This window comes from Clarias gariepinus, chromosome 7 (assembly GCF_024256425.1).
Source record: "Clarias gariepinus isolate MV-2021 ecotype Netherlands chromosome 7, CGAR_prim_01v2, whole genome shotgun sequence".
NCBI classification, from domain to species: Eukaryota; Metazoa; Chordata; class Actinopteri; order Siluriformes; family Clariidae; genus Clarias; species Clarias gariepinus.
The window spans coordinates 24,127,968-24,152,224 of NC_071106.1; the positions used below are offsets into that span (position 1 = coordinate 24,127,968).

Genomic DNA, 24,257 nt, shown 5'->3' on the forward strand with positions numbered 1-24,257 from the left:
CAGTCCTTCGTGCTGACTCCGATGTCACACATTCTTATCATGAATTCACCCGCCAACTTAAACTTACATTCGAACATCCTGCAGGCGAGGTGGAGGCTGATGCAAAATTGTATCACCTAATCTGTCCTATACATCCGGGGAACGCCCAAACCCAGTGAGTAGGGAGAACAACTCACTGGGGACCATCCAACTCTCCTCTACACACACACGACCACCGACACTCTCCACGTCTCATGGTTCAGGTAACCCTCCAAGTTGGCCACAAGCTAGTCAGAAATACTGCGTTTATCGATTCCAGTGCCGCAGGTAACTTCATTGACATTACTTACGCCAAGAAATTGGGGGTAAAACTTGAGGCGTTATCGCAGTCTGTTAAAATCACATTTGTGGACAGTCAGCCTCTTACTACCAGCCCCATCACCAACCAAACCCAGCCCATCACTCTTATCATTGACCAACATCAGGAACAGCTTCAATTCTACCTTATCTCAATCTCATCACCTCCCATCATACTCGGTTACCCCTGGCTATTCCAACACAACCCACTCATATCCTGGGCACAGAATCAGATACTACAATGGGGACCAACCTGTAATGAACTATGCCTACGGGCTCAGGCTGGGACATGTTCCAAGGAGTCCGAAGCCCCTGATGTTGACACAAACGCCATCCCAGAGGCATATCAGGACCTGGCTGAAGTCTTCTGCAAACGGCGAGCCACCCCCCTTCCTACACCTTGCCCGTATGACCTTGCCATCAACCTTCAGCCAGGCTCCCGCAGCTTTTCAACAGTTCATCAACGATGTCCTAAGGGACATGCTAGGTCGCTGGGTGTTTGTCTATCTAGACGACATTCTAATCTATTCAAAAACAGTAGAAGAACACACCCAGCATGTCAGGGCGGTCCTAAAGAGACTACTCGCCCACCAACTGTATAAGTTGGAAAAATGTGCTTTTTACCAGCACTCCACCACGTTCCTGGGTTTTGTCATCTTGTCCCAGGGTGTGGCCATGGACCCGCGGAAGCTGGAAGACCACCCTGTCTCGACCTTCTCCTCACCCATTTAGACTCTTTAGGTCTTCAAAGGGAAGAACACCATCATGACTATAGTTGATCGGTTTTCCAAGGCTGTGCACCTGGTAGCCCTCGCCGGACTCCCATCAGCAAAAAAGACCGCTGAGCTGATATTGGAACACGTAATCTGACTGCATGGGTTCCCAAGGGACATCGTCCAGAACGGGGGGCCCCAGTTTATCGCTTGGCTGCCGTCTGATCAACTCCACCTGTAGTCTGTCATCCGGAACAAACCAACCAACAACTGGAGCGCTACCTGAGATGTTTTATTGCTGATCGCCAGTGCTCCTGGGCTCGCTACCTCATATGGGCAGAACTATTCCATAAACTCCACACTTCTTCTGCCACCAACTTAAGCCTATTTGAGGTATGCCATGGTTTTGACGTACTTTCAGCCCAACAGTTGGTCCATAGGTGTTGACGGCTCAAACCATTCATCACCTCTCCAATAATAAAACCCACCCCCACTGCTCCTCCTCCCTGCATCATCGACGGTCGTCTCGCCTACACTGTGTGTCGGATCCTTGATTCGTGCCCTCGGGCAGAGGCACCCAGTACCTCGATTGGGAAGGCTACGGCATCGAGGAGTCTTGGATTCCAGCCAGGTTCATTCTCGACCCAGAACTGATTCAAGACTACCGTCGTCCGGTATCCTCCACCCCAGGACTGTCAGGAGCTGGTCCTGAACAGGGGGGTACTGTCATGCACACTCAATCCGCGACCGGCACTAGGACCCGAAAGTAATGCAGTTGCAAACCAGAAAGTATACGAGAAGCAAACAAATCGCGGCACATCGCTCAGTCATTGAGTTCGCCCATGTCGTTTCACAAGCTACATCGGTTAATCTGTGAGTACTCACTTTATTTGGTCATCTTCTCGATTGAGTGTGTGTTATTAGGACGCGGGGTAATTTGTTTTTCCCCTGCTCTCTATCCGAGAGAGCCCTAAAAATAACAAGCGTGGTTATCTTGCCTATTCGTGTCACTTCCGCATTTGGGTTTACTATCCACGCAACAAAGGGCTAACTGCTAATCGCTTCGTCGTCTGCTCCGCTCCAGTTAGTTCCTGACACTTTGTTGTACTTCGTCTTTTCGCACACATGTGGGTTCATTACAATAATAATAAGTAATAACAACAATAATAAACAGCACTACTAATAATAATAATACTGAATAGAAAAAGCGCAGTCAAAGAAATATCATCATTGAATAAGAGAAGAAAATGAAGAATAAATACATATTAGTATTTACAGTTTAAGCTCAACACGTTTATGAGCTCTGTCGCTTGCTGTCAATGGGCGCCTAAGAGAGATAACACATTTTCGGCTTCAGTAGACACACAATACTTCAGATTGAAACACGACTGCCCCCTACAGGAAATGAAGAGCATTTTCACAGCTTGCCGCGCGCAAACGTGCATTCTTAATGGCCAGTTCTGTAAATGGGCTAAAATGGGAAACAACTTTGTTTTAATTAGTCAAAGATTTGGGCTAATGATAATAAATATTATTAATATTATTATTATTGTTTATAAAAAGCAACAGTTATTATTGTAATTATTGGTCACAGTGCTTATGTGACGCATAATTATTTTTTTTTTCAGTATAAAAAACTTTTGAGTTTTAAGAATTCCTTAAGAAAACTTAGGAAGTGGAAGGTGAAAAACCTCAATGTAGAATGTACTGACTATGACATTGTGCTAATTGCTCCATTGTTTTAGGGGAGTTCTTTCGACTTGTCTGTGCGCAAATGTATTTGTGTTAAAGCCAACCGAGAAATGCAGAAAACCTCTCCATCCACAAACACACTCACCTGTGGCACTTTAAACTTGTCTTGTAAATAGTTCATTAAATCTATGAACACAGCTGTTCAGAAGCAGTCCTAAACAGTCCTAAAAGTGCATAGTCTATTTTTGTCCTTTTTTGAAATACCATACTTTAATCATTTACACCATGATAACATGACTGCAGAACAATCTGAAGAGGCTTGTCTCTATAGGTTTTTGATACATTCACAGTAATTTGGCCATAGACATTGTTGTTGTTGTTTTTTTTTGCTGAAAAGTGCATAATTAAACTATATTTAAAATAAAACAAACCAGAAAGTAAGTAATGTTCCATGCATTACAATACATTACAGTGTATTAAGTGCCCTAACAAACATAGACACAGTGTACAGTACAAACAGAAAGTATGTGCGCTGGTCAAAAAATCATGTTTGAGAAATTCTCTGGTCTAAACATGCATGAGCTTGGAAGCTTGAATTACAGGGCTCTATGGCCTTTATTGATAAATTTCAGAGTCATCTCACAGTTTAAATGACAATGCCGTGGCCTCTTGTGCTTTCCTTCCCTGTGCACGTGTGTGTTCCTGCACAGGGAAGGAAAGCGCAAGAGGCCACGTGTGTGTGTGGGTGTGTGTGTGTGTAAGAGAGATTTCCTCTATGACACAATTAGCCTACAAATGAATTACATGTGCATTATGTTATATAATTTAAAATAAACAAATATATAATAAACAAGTATCTGTAACATGCAGTGTACTATATGACTGAAGCGCGATATATGAATAAAAGTAAACTGGCATTCTCAAGACATGAACCAAGGATCACCTGTCTTCAGTGCAAATGCTTTAACCATTTTGCCACATCAGAGAGTGACAGTCATTGACTAAAACATCTCTATACATTGTAACACACTATGTTAAAGAAAAAATCACTCATGACCTCTCATAAGCACAAAATTACTATAGCCCCTACTTCCATACTTAGCTAAGTTGTTATTTATTTATATATGTATGTATTCATTGATGTATTTATTTATGTAAAACATGCTGGTGCAGGATTATTAACTAATACATTTCGGCTGACATTTTAACATTTAAATAATATTTTTTTGAAAGTGTATGAGAATGACAGAGCAAGACAACAAGCTTGATTTAATCATGAAAATATGTTGACAAAGCAAGAACTGCAGTTAACTGAAGCAGTCATGAGTCCACCTGCAACCTCCTTACTCGAACAAAACAAGGGCGTTTATCTGGAGGGGCTTCATTTACTGCATCATCTGGGCCCGTGCATGAAAAGGTCACGGATCCGCCATGGTTCGTGGAGGGTCTTGCCATGGAGCAGGCTGCGGTTTGAAATGGTTTCTACTGTATATTATTATAATGCTAGGCAGGTACTAATATGACTTGTAATTTTTTATTTCATTGAAATGCATGATGGATTTTAGGTTCCTCAACTGGTGGCAAAAAGTCTTCTTTGATAAATGTCAAAAATAAAGTAATAAATGTCATGGATTTCACCTATGTTTATTCCTTTTGCACTGTTGTTTATCAATGAATTTTAGCTTTAGTTCATGGTTTCCCCAAAAAATAGTAATCAGTCAATTAATTAATCAATCAATACATTAATGTATTGTTCATGATTGGGATTTTATAAGTTAAACAAACTAAAGTTTCACCTTTAATTTTGCAATGACGGAGCAAAAACAGGGGCAAAATTAGCTATAGCATTCCATGGCTTGATCCTAACACAATCTTTTCACAATCTTTTCATAATTGATCAATCAATCAATCTTTTTACATCCATGGACACTATGGACAATTACACGCACACCTTCCTTCATATCTACACTACATGTTGTACGTTTACATCCTGGACCATTGCACAAAGACACTTTAATAACTTTGCACACCTACCTTCACAACTACACTACATGTTTACGTTTACATCCTGGACCAGTGCACAAAGACACTTTAATAACCTTTGCACAAAGACACTTTGTTCTATGCATATTTGCACACCCAGTACAGTATATTTCAATTTGTACAGTATATTTCTATTTTTATGTACATCATATTTCTATTTTTATTTTTAGTTCTATTTTTCCTAGCATATTTCTATTTTTATTTTTAGTTCTATTTTTCCTAGTTTAATTTAATTTTTCTATTTAATTTTCTATCGTATTTCTTTTATTCATATTTATTTCTTATTTGTAAACTTTAATTCTCTTTTAGGGTCAATGACAGTCGTACAAGCATTTCACTACATTTCGTACTGTGTATGACTGTGTATGTGACAAATAAAATTTGAATTTGAATTTGATTTGAATACTATTGGTTCAAATGTTTATCGGTGGATGTGTTTTGTTTAGGCTCTGGATCCTGCCGTTTCAGTTCCTCTGATCCCAGCATAATTGTCTCCTGCAGACTGAACATTTTAAGTGACTGGGCCACCTTGGAGAAGATCAGGTTTCTTATTCATTCTGCATGCATAGACAACTAGACCAATAATTTCCTGTATCTGTCACTTCATCTGCTTTTATGCAAAATAACATATTTCAGATGTTGTTTAAATGTAACCTCTTGTCAGCTTATGTAGTTTTTTTTTTTTTACTTTCACACTTGACAGGTCAAGGTCTAAGGTCATCAAAAATCATAATTTTGTTAGGCATAGATCAGGTTGCTATCAGCACTATCTCACTTACTCACTCACTCCTTGTCTATACCGCTTAATCCTGTATACAGGGTTGCGGGGGGCCTGGATCTTAGGAGACTTAGGGGCAGATACCCACCAATCACAGGGACAACATGCGAAATCCATACACAAGGCAGGAAATCTAACTGGGTTAGGAATCAAACCTGGACCCTGGAGGTGCAAGGCAACAGTGCTAACCACACCGTGCTATCTATTTGATCATTTTGAACATTAGGAGATAGCACATTTTGCTCTGTGTTATCTGTTTGAGAATTTTTAACATTAGCAGGTGACATGACTTCAATTTGATTGTTTGACATTTCAGGGATGTGCCAAGTTTTGTGGAATGTTGGGAGGGGGGATCAAATGAGTTAATTACTTATTTAGTCATTTAACATAACACTTTAATTAAGATAAAACATTTTTGTAACAAATTTGGAGGAGGTAATGATCTACGTTGCTGAGTGATTTCTAGAGTTGAGATGATATTGACATGTTCACTAGTTCATTTAAAAATTTTGCTCAGCTGATTTACTGCATCTAATGATGGATTTAACTTTGTACAATCACTATGTTCAATTAGACTATTTTGCAACTCTAACAGATTCTGATTTAACTCATAGAATATGTCATTCACAGTTGTCTGTGTATTTGTTACATTTTTACCAGAATTTTTGATTAAAATTTTAAATTTGAGTATTGATCAGGTCTGAACTTCTTAAATTTTTATTCAGCTGATTTACTGCATCTAATAAAGCTGAATATAAATAAATGGGGTGGTAATAATCATTTAGAATCTTTTGTAATCTTAAAAGATTCTGATTTAGTTCAAAGAATATGTTGTAATCCAGGCCAGCGCTCTGCCAACTAACAAGCTGGTGTGGAGTTCTTAAACTTTTGTTTAGTTGGTTGATCACATCAGTTGAATACAAGTTGAGGGTTTATGGTTCATGATGTAACAGACTGTTTGAAAAGGCAAGATTTCACCAAAGCAGACACCCTGGTCAGATTATTTTTAATTCTAATTCTTTCTGGAGACTTCTGTGTCATATCTGTTAAAAAATCTTAACAATCATATTTATCAAAACAAAATTATTAAAGTCAAGATTATTGTACAAAGATGCAACAAGTTTCCTATCTGATATTTGATCCAATGTATTATCAAGGTGGTGAAAGCTTTTTTTTTTTATTACATGAATACAGTCATTAATTAGGCAACCTGATCTACACCTGGCAACAATATTATTTATTATGACCTTTGACCTTTACCTGTCAAAAATGTGAAATGATAAAATATACCCTACACTCTCTCTATACCCTATACCCTCTCTTTGTTCTAATAACATTTTTTTATCCTAATTGTCAGTCACAATATGGGTGAAAGTACTGTAAGTATGCACAGTCCACCATACTCAGGAGAGAGCAACTGCCTGCCAAAAACATTAAAAACAGAAGCTCATTCAACAAGAAAACACATCTTATAATGTTGTCATCTTTAATAATTTCGCAAAGCACCTTAACTCCTACTGAAATGCCACTAAACCATCTGTATTCTTTTATTTATTTCCCTAAAGCTAATTAGCTACTAACACAAAGATGAATTCCAAATCACCCTCCAACCCCTGATCTGGTGTGAAACCCAGAAGTTAATGAAGCTCGTATTCTAAAGCAGAATTAGGAGAAATATAAAGGGAAACTAACAAGATTTACAGGACTGTCCTTTTAGATTGCATCTCCATGTTTTATTCACCTCACCTTTTGAGGTGATCAATTTTAACTAATTTTACCCCTTGTTAATTACGCTAACTGTCTGTCACTAAATGTCAGTCACCAGTTCTGCCAGTCGCAGTTAGTTAGTTCCTGTAGTTGCAGATGAACATGTGTTTAAGGAGCAAACTAACTGCTTAAATACAAGTAATTACAATCTGTAAATAATAAATTATGTTTGTGGAACTGTAGTTTAAAAGGGATATTTTACTGGAGGTCATGCTGTTGTGCTGAATATCAGCATGGCTGTGATGCCTTTGGCACTCAGGCTGTGTTTCGTATGACCACATCACAGCAGTGCTCATCTTCCACCACAACAGCACTCCCTCTTGTGTGATATTGCTTAAATATAAAGTATGATTATAAAGATATGATTATGTTACTATAATTTATCACATTAAATCTGTTAAATCACATTAAATCTGACTATTAATTGCTCATTTAAATAAATGATTTTATTAACTCTTTTCTTTTCTAGAGCACCCACAAACAGCAGCACAGTTGTCCATCTACTTCAATTGCCCCAAAACTGTAAGGAAGAGGCTGTGTACTTGAGGTGGTCCCAGGAGGCTGCATTGGGCCCTAATGGCTATGAGTCTTGCTGGGGACTGGATAACATTCTACTGGTCAACATGGCCCACAAACCCACCTTACTTGAGGATAACTTTGATCCCCCTGATGCTAGCAACTGGATTTTTTTTCCTGGAGCAACTATAAAGGTTACGTAGAAATACAAATATTTATAGGGGAAAGAAGAGGGGAAAGAAATCTTAGTAACATCGAGTGACATAAAGCTCATAAAAGATACATTTGGACAAAAATTAACTTTTTTGTGACATATCATGTGTGGTATGCAATTGATTATAATTTTATTTGTCACATACACAGTCATACAAAGTATGATATGGAGTGAAATGCTTGTATGACCGCTGATGACGTAAAAAATTAAAACAGTTTCACATTTAGCAGACGCTCTTATCCAGAGTGACTTACATTTTTATCTCATTACACATCTGAGGGTTAAGGGCCTTGCTCAAAGGCCCAACAGTGGCAACTTGGTGGTTGTGGGGTTTGAACCTGGGATCTTCTGAATCATAGAAGATAGAAGATTTGTATATCATATATACAAATATAGAAAATTATAGAAAACTAAGTTGGCTGTAAAAATGTAAAATATGTACAAATAATAAAATTAAATAGAATTCAAATGGAACTGAGATATAGAAAAGCATGTCCAGTCATAAGCAAGACAATGTACAGAATAATGTGCAAAGGGTCCAGGGTGTGGAGGGTATGTGTTAATATGCAATGTGCAACATGACGAGTAGTTTGATTATTGTTATTGTGTGAGAAAACAGATCAAAGTGTTAAGTCCTATATAGTGTTATGAGAGTCTGTATAGACTACAGGAAAAAGCAACTCCTCAGTCTCTCTGTGTCAGCCTTCAGGAAGTGAAACAGCTATCCTGACTGCAACAACATTGTTGGAGTAGCTGAGGACATTTACTATCTTTCTGGCTTTGGTCCAGCACCCCTTTCTATAGATTGAGTGCAAGTCAGGGAGCTTGGTACGGATGATGCACTCAGCTGATCGCACCCACCTCTGTAAAGCTTGTCTGGTCGTACTATTCCTGTCAGGATGCACTCTATGGTGCAGGAGTAAAAGTTAGAAGGGAGTCTAAAGCAGCTTAGAGGGGAGTCTAAAGTCTCTCAAGCATCTGAGGTGGTAGAGATGCTACCGGGCCTTTTTCACCATGGTGTTGATGTGATAGGACTATGACAGGTCCTGCATATGGTGTGGACACCAAGATATCAGAAGTTGTCTACTCTCTCTACTGGTCTCCAATTGATTATTCTCCTGCTTTGTACTGAAGTCCTTGCTGATGTTAAGGAGGAGGTTGTTCCTCTGGCACCAGTACTCCAGATTTCTAGTCTGGAGTTTTATAGTGAGTACAACAGTAATGAGAGGTTGAATATTTCTGTAAACACAGGTGCTAGCTGGTCTGCGCAGTCCCTGAGGAACTGACCCGGGATGGCATCAGGTCCTGCTGCTTTCTTTGTGTTCACTTTCCTAAAGGTTCTCCTCACATCATGCTTGGAGTTTGTGAATGCATTTCCGATGCTGCCATCATCTTCCCTGGGCTTGTAGCTATTAGGACCACTAGCATTGAAAAGAAAGTAAAACTGGAGAGAGAACGAAAGAATGTCACTATTTAAAAGCTGCATTTTTGCTGTTACAAAAAAAAAAAAGGAGCAGTCTGCAGAGATAGCATATGAAATGTTCATTAATGGATCAGTTACATACTGCACATGATGTAAAAAAAAAAGAAAGTATTCCATTTTTGTCTAATCATATCTTTCAAGAGCTCAGTGTCACTCAGTGTTACTAAAACATCTCTCTACCACATGGGTCTCTGCCTGAACCCATTTCCTTGCTACTCTTAACCAGTTAGGATACCTCCAGAGCTCTCCTACAGTCTGGCGGAGTTAGAAGTGATTTTTCTATTTTAAGAAGGGACATTTTGCAAAACGGCTGCAATTAATTTTGTTTAGACAGACTCTCTGTTTCTATCTGTCTTTAGTTATTATTAAAGAAAACAGCACAAACAACAGCTCAAATGTAAAAACCTTTTTTATTTTTAATGGTAAAAATGTTAATTTTGGAGTCAATGGTCCGAGCACAACGTAATAATCTTGGTATGATAAAATGACTCGTGGCATGAATCTACACAAGGAGCTTCAGTTTAAAAAAAATATTTAATGCTAAACTCAAACAGCAAAAGAACATTATAATAAAAATCTAAAGAATAATAATCATCTTTATTTTAGCTGTTTATGTCCAGCATTGAATAATTATTTAATTATTAATAATTAAAGCTGCTCACATTGTGCGCGCTTTCACTTAAAAAATTGCAGTCTTTAATCAGCAAGTATATGTCGCCTCTCTTAATGAAAGAGAAATATTCTGACTAAAACAAAGCTGCTTGTGTCGGCTCATATCGAGAGCATTTTGATCAAAGTGGAGATGAAAAGTAAAAGTGTGTACCAACAACAAAGCACAATGCTTGTGTGTGAATGGCTGATGTGTGGTTGTGAATAAATCTTTTAGTGAATGTAAAAGGTTCGCGTGAACTTAAGGCGCGCGTGTGCGCTCATTTACTTTGCGGAGTTTTAAGTTTTAAGTCTTAAGTCAGATGAGCGTGGCGCCGATATTAAAGATTTATAAAGATTCCTATATATATATACTATAAATAGTCCTTTGTTCCGTGGTTCGTGGTCTGGCATCTGTTCTGTTAAAGTAAGTGGGTGTCATGTTTCCTAAGTCTTGGTGTCAAGCCACTTCCCATTGTTAAGTCTTGATGTCATACCACTTACCTTAGTTCCTGAGTCATTCATGTTTAAACTGTTGTGTGTAGTTCCTGTTTAGCCTGGTTAGCCTGTTATGTTTAGTCCATGTGTAGCCTGTTATGTTTAGTCATGTTTAGCCTGTTATGTGTAGTCCATGTGTAGCCTGTTATGTTTAGTCATGTTTAGCCTGTTATGTGTAGTCCATGTTTGGTCTGTTATGTGTAGTTCCTGTCTAGCCTGTAGTGTTTGGGTCCTGTTCACCCTGGTTAGCCTGTTATGTTTAGTCCATTTGTAACCTATTATGCGTAGTCCGTGTTTAGTCTGTTATGTGTAGTTCCTGTCTAGCCTGTAGGGTTTAGTTCCTGTTTAGCCTGTTGTGTCTAGTTCATGTTCTTGTCTGAGTGAAACTCCCTGTCTTAGTATAACTCCATATCTAAATGTAGCTCCTGTGTAGTTTAGTCAGTGTTGTCGGTAGATCATGTTTTGCTTAGCCTCTGTTGTCCCTTATGCCCCATGTTCCTGTTCCCTGAGTTCCCTTCTGTAGATGTCTTTCTGGTCGGTTTCCGTTAATAAAAGACTGTTTTCACCTGATCACCTCTGCCGGAAACTTTCTATCTCTTCCATTCCAGTGATTAAAAAAAGGTAAAAATGTCAATTGTGGAATCCACAGACGCTTAGTGGTCTGAGCACAACGTAACAATCTTCGTATGATAAAATGACTCATGGCATGAATCTACATGAAGGGCTTCAGTTTCAAATAATCATTTAATAACATGATGATAATAATAATCAAAAGTAAAATATTGTTCTTTTTGCTGTTTATGTCCACCATTTAATAAATATTTGATTATTAATAATTAAAGCTGCTCACATCGCGCACGCTTTCACCTTTATAAAATTGCAGTGTTTGGTCAGCAAGTATATGTCGCCTCTCTTTATGATAAAGGAATATTCTGACTGAAACAAAGCTGCTCGTGTCGGCTCATATTAGGAGCATTTTGATCAAAGGGGAGATTAGAAGGAGAAAATTAAGTGTGTACAAACAACATAGCACAATGAATGTGTGTGAATGGCCAAAATATGGTTGTGAATAAATCTTATAGTGAATGTAAAATGTTCGTGTTAACTCGAGGCGCGTGTGCACTCTTTCCCTTTGCGGAGTTTTAAGTTTTAAGTCTTAAGTCAGATGAGCGTGGCGCCGATATGAGAGATTTATAAAGATTCCTATATATATACTATAAATAGTCCTTTGTTCCGTGGTTCGTGGTCTGGCATCTGTTCTGTTAAAGTAAATGGGTGTCATGTTTCCTAAGTCTTGGTGTCAAGCCGCTCCCCATTGTTAAGTCTTGATGTCATACCACTTCCCTTAGTTCCTGAGTCATTCATGTTTAAACTGTTGTGTGTAGTTCCTGTTTAGCCTGGTTAGCCTGTTATGTTTAGTCCATGTGTAGCCTGTTATGTTTAGTCATGTTTAGCCTGTTATGTGTAGTCCATGTTTGGTATGTTATGTGTAGTTCCTGTCTAGCCTGTAGTGTTTAGGTGTGCGCTCTTTCCCTTTCTCGAGTTTTGATCCAAAGTCAGATGAACGTGCGTGCCGATATGAGAGATTTATAAGAGATTTCTCTTTCTCAGAAATACAACAAACACACATTTATATGTGTTAAATAAGCGCTGTCTTTGCGGCGCTGTGCGAAATGCACGCCGATGTGAGCCGCCTCATCTCAGTCATAATATACCAATGTTTTAGCTGTCTAGTGGACTGCGCGCGCACAACCTCTCGCGGGCAAGCCTTTTTTTGAATATGCCGTTTTAACGGGGGTGGGGATAAGAAGCACCGCACCGGCAGAAATAGACTAATGATTATAAATGCGTCGGGGAAGACAGCAAGGAAACTGACTGGCCATTTTAATAATTCATTGATAAGTTGATGTCTTTTTGTTTCGGCTGTGAGTGGATGCGCTGTAGTAATCCACGGAATTATATACGAATTACATAAGCTGATTTTTTTCTCCATTAGTTTTGTAAGGGCCATATTGCATTCTTGTAATTTGTTGTTGTTTATTTTATTTCAGTCTATTAGTTAAGCATTAAGCATTTAGTATCATACTCATGAAACATCTGGAGTCGTGAGTGACACTGTGTAACAAAAAAGACATGCGTCAGAACTTGTGAATAACATGCACGTACATGTAAAGTCAAAAGCTTTCTCCGCTGCAAAAATGAAGATAAGTGAATTAAGAGTGTGAACGTGGAGTGAAGAGCGCGCGTGCGATCTAAAAAAACGAGCATCGACTGTCGACAAGCAACCGAAAGCGATAAGAGGACTTGCCTGCTTAAATTTCACCATGTCAGACAGCGAGGACAACGTCGCTATCGTCGAATCTGAGTGGGTGATAGTGCTCGACAAAAACGATTCTCCAGACAAGCTTCACAGACTGAAAAACGCAAGAGAAGGCAAGTGGAGTCAGTTGACCGTATTATACAACGAACTAGAGGGGCTTATGGACAATGCTTGTAATTTGTATGACGTTAAAGCCAAGCGCCACAAATACAAAGGGCTGCTAAATGACTTTATTGAAAGCAATGTAAAAGTGCGAGCGTGCGCAAAGGATGAAGAGCGTGAAACCGATCAGCACCACTGGTATCACCCTAGGTTGACGCGCTGCACAGAATTCATGGTAAGAGTGAAGTCGTGGAACAGTTGACGATGGAGTCTCGCCAAACGACAGCGTGTCAATGTTGGAGCTCAAGACGCCCGCCCCTAAAAGGCACGGAAGCGTAACGTCAGTGGCATCCAAGAAGTCCTCAACATCTACAGCATCCTTAGCTTGACTAAAAAAAGCAGAAGCTAACAAGGCTTCTGGCTAAAGTAGCAACCTTAGGAGATTGGCAGGCGCTAAAAATGGAGGAAGCACAATTCGAAGCACAAATGAAGGCTAAACAAGCACAATTAAAGGCACAAAAGGAAAGGCTGGAAATGGAAACAGTGCTTGCAATTGCAGATGCTAAAATAAAATTGTACCAGGACTGTAAAAAAAACAACATCCTGCTAGACGGAGTGTGGTCATCGAAACGAGTGGTGCATGCCCAAACCGGAATAAAATGAACAATGGAACTCGACAATGGAATACCTCGAACTGCCATCCCACCTCCGAGCAACCTACTTAAGCATGCACGTGAGTGCCAAACCCATAATGTCAAGCACCTTAATGGAGCGGTCTGCCCAAGGTAACGAACACTCACTTTACAATACTGATACAGTAGAGTCTCAGGGTAGGATGCCACTTCAGACAGATATTACAGAAATGTTTGCAAAGAGTGAAAGGCAATCTTCCTTACCTCCGTGCAACGCTTCTTCGTTCGATGGCGACGCTCTTAAATTCACGTCCTTTGTAAGAGCCTTTAAACATGTCATTGAAACCAAAACTGATAGCAATCTGGATAGGCTGTTCTATCTTAAGCAGCATACTAGAGGACAGCCTAGGGACCTTGTGAAAAGCTGCCAGCTCATGCCAGAACATCGCGGTTATGCAGAAGCTATGAGACTGTTACATGATAAGATTGAAAATAGACAAATAATCACTACACTGCTAATGCAAATTGCACTCATCTGGCCGGAAATAAAGTCAGGACAGAGGACATAAAGTTGCTGACCACTTTCTCCCTGTTTCTGGTAAACTGTCACAATACTATGTCAAGCATCGATTACATGGATGAGCTAGATAATGCTACCAACTTGAGGACTATTGTCTCAAAACTGCCCTACAAACTGCGTGAAAGATGGAGGAACCATGCATACAAGCATGAAAGCGCACTCAAACAAGAGCCAAGTTTGTGCAGTTGATGGAGTTTGTAGAGCAAGAAGCAACGGCAATGTCCAACTCACTTTTTTCAGCGACCTGAACGCTTCAACTAGTGATAAAAAAACACTGCAACAAATCTCCATCAGGACGCAAAAAATGGAAGGTAGCAGCTTTGCAACCGGTGTAAAACAGGTTGGTAAAAATCATAAAGACTTGATTACAGTAAAGAGGAGTGGTGCATCAGTTATCAGTGCCTTTACTAAACCTTGTGCATTCTGTGTGAAAGATCATACCCTAGACGAATGCAACCAGTTTAACGGCGAGACATAAAGGGACAAATTGGACTTTTTGAAAAGAAATGGATTTTGCTTTAGATGTTTAGTAAAAGGACACTTAAGCAAAGACTGCACAAAAAAAAATCACATGTCAGTTGTGCTCAAAGAAACATCCTCACATGCTACACATTGCAGCACAAGACACAGTTCAAGTGATCGTAAAAGCCCACGAAACTGAACTAGTACCATAAACGCGAGAAAACAAGTAGAAAGTTACGGGCTTACTGACTTAGAGGTTAGTGATCTGGAAGAAAACACTTTTGTTGAACTCCCCAAAGTGTTCACACAAAATAGCATCCCAGTCTCAGTGGAAAACATTCCACAACAGCACGACATTGATAAGTGGCTATACCTCAGCGAAGTAAAACTGCCACAGATTAATGCTCCAAACTAGATCCAGTACTGCAGGATGGAGTGCTAAGAGTCGAAGGACGTCTTGGTAGGTCTGCAATGCATGAGCATGTTAAACACCCACTCATTATACCCAAAGACTCACACATTACAACTTTAATCTTAAGAGACATTCACGAACAGGTCGGACATTGTGGAAGGAATTATATGCTTTCAAAATTGCGGCAGAAACACTGTATTCCGACTGCAAATTCCCTTGTGAGAAAGTTTATATCCAGTTGTGTGACATGTAGAAAGATCAGAGCAAAGACTAGCGAACAAAAAATGTCATGCCACGTGATAAAATAACACCAGATCACCCACCGTTCGCTAACGTAGGGGTAGACTATTTTGGACCCTTCGAGGTCAAACGAGGTAGAAGTTGAATGTTAAATGATATGGCGTATTGTTTACTTGTCTGACAACAAGAGCTGTGCACATTGAAGTTGTGCAGTCATTAGACACAGACTCCTGCTTAAATGCTATTCGACGCTTTATGTGCAGAAGCGGCCAAGTGTGAGTCATGAGAAGTGATAACTGAACAAACTTTACAGGTGCTGAGATTGAATTCAAAAATTGAAGTCAAAAATTGAAGGCGTCCTCATGCAAAAGGGGATACAATGGATATTCAACCCTCCTGCTGGGTCTCATTTCGGTGGAATATGGGAAAGGCAGATAAGATCAGTCAAAAAATCTTGAGGCCCGTACTAAAAGAACAAACACTAAACGATGAGAGCTTGCATACATTCCTGTGTGAGGTGGAAGCTATAATGAATGATCGTCCCCTTACCACTGCTACGGATGATCCCACAGACCTGGAGCCCCTGACACCTAACTACCTGCTGCTGATGAAAAAAGAGCCAAACTTGCCTCCTGGACTTTTTAAAAAAGAGGACATTTATGCACGTCACAAGTGGAAGCAAGTTCAATACCTTGCCGACTTATTCTGGAAGCGATGGGTGCGTGAATACTTGCCCTTGCTTCAGGAGCGCCAAAAATGGTTTCAAGTGAGAAAAAACCTCTCGATCAGAGACGTAGTTCTAATAATTGATGAGTCTTCTCCAAGAAATTCATGGGTCGTCGGACGGATCACGAAAGTGTTCCCTGATAAAAAAAAGACTTGTGAGACGTGTGTTGGTCAAAACTAAAACCAGTACACTGGAAAGACCCATCGATAAGCTGTGCCTTATATGTGAAATGGACTGTTAATTGTCTTATAAAGTAGTTATGTTCCTTTTCATTTTGTATGCAGCGATATGAATACCTTAAGTTAAACCGTAAACAAATGTTTAAAGTGTTAAGAAAGTTAATTTAAATTTTTATTTAATAGTAAATTTTCTGGCCCTATTGTAAAAAAAAAAAAAAAGACAACAAAACAAAAATGTGTGTAATTGTCAGTCTCCCTGGCTGTCAATTAGGGGGCTGGAAATGTAATAATATTTCATTCTTGTAATTGTTGTTCTGTTTATTTTTTTTCAGTCTATTAGTTAAGAATTAAGCATTAAGTATCATACTTGTAATTTGTATTGTGACATAATTTAATGAGTTGTTTTGCGACATCATCCCACAGTTATGTAGCTGCATGTCTATCACGCACGTTAGTTGTTCAGTTGTCGTTAAGACACGGAAGGATACAGAAAGGTGTGGAGAACACAAGCTTTAGATCATGAGACTGTAAGCTAAAAGATACAGTAAAATGAGTTGTTGTAACTGTAATCTATCGAAGCTACAGAACACAGCAAACGACTTGTTGTGACTACAGTGGATTTATGCAAAAAAACTGTAACAACCGTTGTACTTTGATGTTGAAAATAAAACAAGACAAAGAAATCAACGAAACGTCTGGAGTCATGAGTGACACTGTGTAACAAAAAAGACACGCGTCAGAACTTGTAAATAACATGCATGTACAAGTTTATATAAAAGCAGACATTTCGCTTTTTGTAAGTATATATTTTTCACGTCTGTGAGGCGAGTATACACGGAGTTTCGCTTAATTTATTGACACGCTCAAGTTCACCAAAACCGATACAGAATAGCGCTGTATCCCTGTTTGCTTTCATTATTTTACAACATAACTCTTTCTTGTCATTGTGCGTGCACTTAAATAAAAGTAAAGTCTTATAAAGGCTATGTAGCTTATATAGGCTTATTATATAGTTTTTGCCCATTAATCTGACAACACCTGTGACTCACCCACTTTTTCTGATACACACAGCCAGAGTTTTCTGGGTACGCGAGTGTTACACATGATAAAATATAAAGGCTCACTGTGTTAACATTTACTTTGCTTAAATTTGATGAAACTAAGAAACGCCTATTTGTAAGTTCTAAATTTATACTGTAACTTTAGTACTGTGGTGAAAAATTTGTTTAATGTTTCACTCGTATTTTATAAGGTTTTTGCTTTCAGTAATACAGCGCAACCGGGGTGCTGGGATGTAAAAATGTAATTTGTTAAAATGTTAAATGATAAAATCTAAAGGCTCATGTTTACTCTGCTTAAATTCGATCCTAATAAGATTTAATTTAAATTCTACATTTGTACTGTTATTTTAATACTGTGATTATGAATTCGTTTAACTACAATGTTTCACTCGATTTTATCCGATATTATGTGCAGCTCTAACGGAGCGCGGCTCATTAATCCTTGAAAGAATGAACTTATGCCCGAGGTGTCAGTCTGTAGTTATATAGTGCCACTCAGCGGTAAAAGCCAGCAAACGCACAAACCCAAATGTCGCCACCGTGAGGCGTGGCGATAAAACCAGAATACCGCATGAGTAACATATGTACATCTTACTCCTACTGCTAAAAGTAGGAGCAAAATTATGTAATTCTGAGAATTTTCCAGTGAGCTAGTAAAAATATGCTTAGTACTGTAAATGCGCCCCCTGGACTCACACCTAGTGTGCTGGAGACTTCTGTGTATTTTTAGATACTTTGTATTTGTAACTTTCACTAGTCCTTGTCAACAAGCTGCATCATGGGGTTGTGGGCATCATTCATAGCACACTCATTAAAGTAGCCATATTGATATATGCATTACTCTTTAAAGTTTGAGATCATTGTTTCTAATTTTTATTTATTTCTTCATTGTACAGCAATGCTGAAGGCATCCAAAATATGCAATAATTTAAATAATTTGAATTTCTTTAACCTTAAAAATACTGCTGTTGGGTAAATATTGGACTAAGTACACGCTGGGTTAAATTAACCCAGCAAAATGGGTTATTTGTTTAACCCAGCAAGATGGGTTAAATATTCAACCCAAATGCCTAACTATAACGCTGGATAAATTCTACCCAGATGTTGGTTTATTTTAACTGGAATGTTGGGTTAATTCTACCTCACAAATAGGTTATTATTATTTTCATGTTTTACAGTGAATCTGTGTAAAAATAAATAAATAAATACCCATGTCTATTTAACAGTTAAATTACTTTGATATACTGGTCTATTACAAAAAACTCTCAAGTTTTGCAAGCCATACATATATGCAACAAAAATCCTATTAAATGTTCATAGAAATTTTTTTTAATTTTTTCAAAAGCACAAGAACAGATAATCAAAAACGACATCATTACTATACTATTACTCACAAGGGCAAAATGGAGTAATTGCACAAATAGGCTAAGGCAGCTTCAACAGAGCAGGATCTTTCTGTGACTTTAGATATCTTTACTGCAGAGCAAAACTATCCTGCCCTGGTCTCATTTTAACATACAAACACTATGACTTTTTAGGTAGGCCTCGCTATTTCATAGCAACATTACAAAAAGTCCTATACAGGAGCACACTACTTTGGATAGTTAATGTCAAAAATATAAAATGCCTTGAAGCACACATCAACCACCCCAAGTAGTGTGCATTGCTCCAGAGCCTGTCCCACCAGAATGACGAATGCCTGAGAGCAGCGCTGGTCATTATCTCCCAACGTCAGGATGTAGGGGTGCTACATCCTGTAGTTGTGCTCAAAGAAACATCCTCACATGCTACACATTGCAGCACAAGACACAGTTCAAGTGATCGTAAAAGCCCACGAAACTGAACTAGTACCATGAACGCGAGGAAACAAGTAGAAAGTTACGGGCTTACTGACTTAGAGGTTAGTGATCTGGAAGAAAACACTTTTGTTGAACTCCCCAAAGTGTTCACACTTTAGCCTGCTGGAGGTATTCCACCATGTTGGTTCCAACCTTAGAGAGAAAGAAATGAAAGAAAGTAAAAATTTTGTTGAATAAGACTATCAATTTAGTGTGTAATAGGATTGATACTAAATAAAAAATGACAAAGCTAGCAGCTGGGTTACACAAAAACTACTCTGTAAATTACCCAGAAAAATGACCCAACATCAGCAACCCAGCGTTTGGGTAGAAAAAACAACCCAGCATTCTTTAGTGTGTTTGAACAGTTAATGTTGACATGTATCTGCTACTCATAATCTGTAAAGCCTTCATACTGGTTCTAATCTAAGGTGCTGTTAGTGATTTTTAAGGCTGGTAACTCTAAATAAACTTCTCTGCAGCAGAGTTAAGTAGAAATAACAAATTATAAGCAGAAATAACAAATTATAGACCGATTTCAAACCTTCCGTTCATATCAAAAATATTAGAAAAAGTAGTATCAGCTCAAATATGCACATTCTTGCAGGAAAACAACATCCTAGAAGAATTTCAGTCAGGTTTCAGGCCCCATCATAGTACAGAAACTGCACTAGTTAAGATTGCAAACGACTTGTTTTTAGCTTCAGACCAAGGCTGCATCTCAATACTAGTCTTACTTGATCTAAGTGCTGCATTCGACACCATAGATCATAATATTCTCATAGACCGCCTACAAAATCATATAGGTATTCAGGGGCAGGCATTAAAATGGTTTAGATCATACCTGTCTGATCGATACCATTTTGTAGATCTAAATGGAGTACCGTCTGATGTAATGCCAGTGAAATATGGGGTCCCACAAGGGTCAGTTTTAGGACCTCTCCTGTTCTCAATTTACATGCTTCCCCTGGGAAACATCATTAGAAGGCATGGGATTAGTTTCCATTGTTATGCTGATGATACCCAATTATACATCTCAACAAAACCAGATGAAATACCCAAGTTGTCTAGATTAACAGAGTGTGTCCAGGACATAAAAGATTGGATGACCAATAACTTTCTTTTACTAAATTCAGATAAGACAGAGATATTGCTCATCGGCCCAAAAAACAGCACACAACAGCTTTCACAATTCCGCCTGCGTTTAGAAGGATGTACTGTTACTACTAGCTCAACAGTAAAAGACCTGGGCGTGATATTAGACAGTAACTTGTCTTTTGAAAATCATATTTCCAATATCACAAAAACAGCCTTTTTCCATCTTAGAAATATTGCCAAACTTAGGAGTATCCTATCCGTATCTGATGCAGAAAAACTAGTTTATGCATTCATGACCTCCAGACTGGACTATTGTAATGCATTACTAGGTGGTTGTCCTGCATCCTCAATAAACAAGCTACAGTTAGTCCAAAATGCAGCCGCCAGGGTTCTCACTAGATCCAGAAAATATGATCATATAACACCTATATTATCATCCCTGCACTGGCTACCTGTTCAATTTAGAATTAATTACAAAATAGTACTACTTACATACAAGGCTTTAAATGGTTTAGCTCCCTCATACCTAACCAGTCTTTTGATACGCTATAATCCACCACGTCCCTTAAGATCACAAAACTCCGGACTTCTAGTAATTCCCAGAATTTTAAAATCTACAAAAGGGGGCAGGGCATTTTCATATTTGGCTCCAAAGCTTTGGAATAGCCTTCCAGACACTGTTCGGGGAGCAGACACGGTTTCCCAATTCAAAAGTAGGCTCAAGACGCATCTCTTTAATCTGGCATACGCGTAACTCATCCCATAACCTCATACTCCAGTACACCTATCCTGAATGGCAACTACGCTAATTCTCTCCATCTTTTCTGTATTTTTCTACCCATCCTGAGACATCTGGAGATTGTGCCAGCTTCAGTAGACAAAGGCCAACCCTGCGAGGTTTCTAAGGCATCTTGAGAAGGACCTGCTCCAGCTAGATTCTGCTTTATGATGGCTGGAGCTACACATCCTGCTCCTGTGCTTCCAGTGATCTGACCCCATCTGCCCTCTGCACCTACTGCTAAACTGAATCTACACAACTTCTGATATATTGAACTTTCACCTACACAACACATTTGATGTTATTTCTATCTGTTATCACCCAGATGAGGATGGGTTCCCTGTTGAGTCTGGTTCCTCTCAAGGTTTCTTCCTATTGCCATCTCAGGGAGTTTTTCCTTGCCACTGTCGCCGTCACCCTTGGCTTGCTCATCAGAGACATTTCATTCATCATTCATTCATTTCATTATTATCTAGACAAATTTTTCTCACACATACACACTTCCAAATATTTTCTTTTCTTTTCTTTTCTAAAAAAAAAAAAAAAAAATCTTTAATTTTTTTTTGTGAAGCTGCTTTGGGACAATGACCATTGTTAAAAGCGCTATATAAATAAAATTGAATTGAATTGAATTAAGTTTTGGTCTTGACTTCCAGTTTTACTATGGTGCTTGGTTAGTCATAGTTTTAAAATCCCCTGTATTGTTATAGAAATGTAGAAAAAAAATCTATATATATATATATATATATATATATATATATATATAATAAACAAAAAAAAATTGTAACTGATCCCAAACATTTAAGTGGTAGTGTACATTTAATATATATTAAATTATGAGTGTACACAATTTTTTTCCCCCATTAGTTTCCTGTTTCCCTGTTAAGATTCCCTGTTATAAACAGCATTTAATCACATGGCATGCCTCTGTTTTTCACACTTCTCATGGTATGTGTGGCAAACTTACAGGTGGCATTCATTGATGGTTTTACAAATTGCCATCAACTCACTGTTTATCTTTAGAGGTGGGAGTAGGGCAGACTATTCCTTTAATTATTAATTTTATTAATTATCTTTATTTATATTAATTATCTATGTGCATAAAGCTTTCACACAGCTGGTGCTTATTTCACTATTTTTCTTTTTTTTCTTTACCCATTTAAAACTACAAAACCTGTCAAAACTACAACGCCAACTGAAGTAGGTGAAGCCTACTTCGCAGCTCTCTGTGTCATAAACAGAGTAGAAAGCTTCATGAAAAACCTTTATGTCCTGCTTTGAGCTAAGAATGTTTTAATTTCTAAATAAACTTTGAACACTAATTCTAGGAGTGATTCTGAGATGTAAGTACGGGACCAGAACTCATTTTGCACTGGGATTGAACAGAAAATTAGCCCCCTGGTTGCCAACCCAGCATTCAAACTCGCTTCTTCCCAATCCTTATACAGTCTTTGCCACACATATCCCAATTGTAAAACCTATTTCACCCCCTTACACAAGACATTGATACCCCCACAAATTCAGAATTTGTAAATTATTTTAAATATGCTACGTACACACTTTTGTTTAGATACTAACTAATCCAGTCTAACCTAAACCAATATTATATAATCTGTTAATTTTAATAACAGCTACATTATGTAAAGATTCATATGGTATTCATGCTTTTTCATTTGCTCCAAAAACAGTGATTCACAAATGTTGTGAAAAAATATCTTAAGGGGGACAAAATTGATTATGGTACACAAATTTATTCATCAACATAGACAAGAATAAACAAATGCTTAGCATTTGGTAAGTCATCTTCTGAAATAAAACTGCTTAATGTAAAATATTCAATGCCACGTTTTTCTAATCATCAGCATGCCTGTCAGTCAGATGGGAGCTCTTTGTATTTCCATGGTGGAGAGGGAGTGGGACAAAGCTACGCCTCCACCCATGAAATTGATATCCACCGAGAAGAAGGCACCCACTATTGGGAGGAGAACTTTGAAAGACCACCTAATGGGTGAGTATAGCCATCATTAACATCATGTATGTCAAAAGACACAGGACTTCAACCTCCATGCTGTAAAAGTAATAGTAAATTAAAAATAATAAAAAATATATAATTGTGAAATATACAATCTGTATTTAAAATTAGGACAGTGATCCTCTGGTTCATTACAGTTACTGTAGTTTAATGTGTATTCATAATTGTAAAAAGACAGATTAGTACTACAGTACAGTGCTGTGAATGAAGTGCCCCTTTCTAATTCTTTTTTTAACCTTTTTACAGTTCAAGAACCATTTAATATTACACCAAAATATAAAATGCGTTTTTTAAATCATGATCTTATTTATTTAAGAAAAAAATAGCTAAATAAGTAAATAAGTAAACCATTGTCTTGCATTTGCCAAAAAACATTTTGATTATCTTAAAGACATTTTGGCAAATATTCTATAGACTGAGGAGGCAAACTGGATCTTTTTGAAAGTTATGCGTCCCATTATGTCAGGTGTAAAATTTACAGTGTTTCAAAAAAAAGAACATTATACCAACAGACAAACATAGTGGTCGTAGTGTATGAAAAATATTTTTTTTTCCACTGCACTGTATATCTTTCACATACAGTAGGTACCCAATCAGGGGTGCGTTTCCCAAAAGCATCGTTAGCCAACTATGATCGCAAGTTCCGTCGTTACCAACATAGTTCAACAATTCAGTGTTTCTCGAAACCATAGTTCAAACGAACATTCGAGAACAGCGTCGCAAACTTACGTGGTTGGAACTACAGCCTTCGACCTGTGGTTAGAAGCATAGTTACTTGCCGCGGCTGGGTGTGTTCTATTCAGTTAACGACCCTACGCCCTATTAGTTTCTAAAAATTTTCCCAATCACTTTGAGAGATTTGGAAAACTTAATGTTTTGGTGCTCAGATATTAGGCTATTCATTTTTCGGTTATTTTAATTACAAATTCACTTTGAAACGATATAACAGCGATACCATCGCAATTATTCCCCCTTCGAAGTGCCCTACGAAAACATTATTTATGCCGGTTGAAACACAGCCTTGGTTTCATTTGTGCGAAGAAAAGGTGAGTTTTTAAGTGAGTATCTTTGTTGTGCTCTCAGAAGTAGAAGTAGAATATGGACTATT

General features: G+C 38.2%; 1 protein-coding gene across 1 annotated transcript in view; it reads left to right on the forward strand.

Annotated features, from left to right (window-relative positions):
• Positions 1 to 24,257, forward strand: part of reln (reelin) — a 1,039,407-nt gene that overhangs the window by 362,462 nt on the left and 652,688 nt on the right. The window contains exons 13-15 of the mRNA XM_053500241.1: positions 5,231 to 5,327; positions 7,799 to 8,039; positions 22,980 to 23,125. Of these exons, the coding sequence (XP_053356216.1) occupies positions 5,231 to 5,327; positions 7,799 to 8,039; positions 22,980 to 23,125 (484 nt within the window). The remainder of the gene's footprint in view (positions 1 to 5,230; positions 5,328 to 7,798; positions 8,040 to 22,979; positions 23,126 to 24,257) is intronic.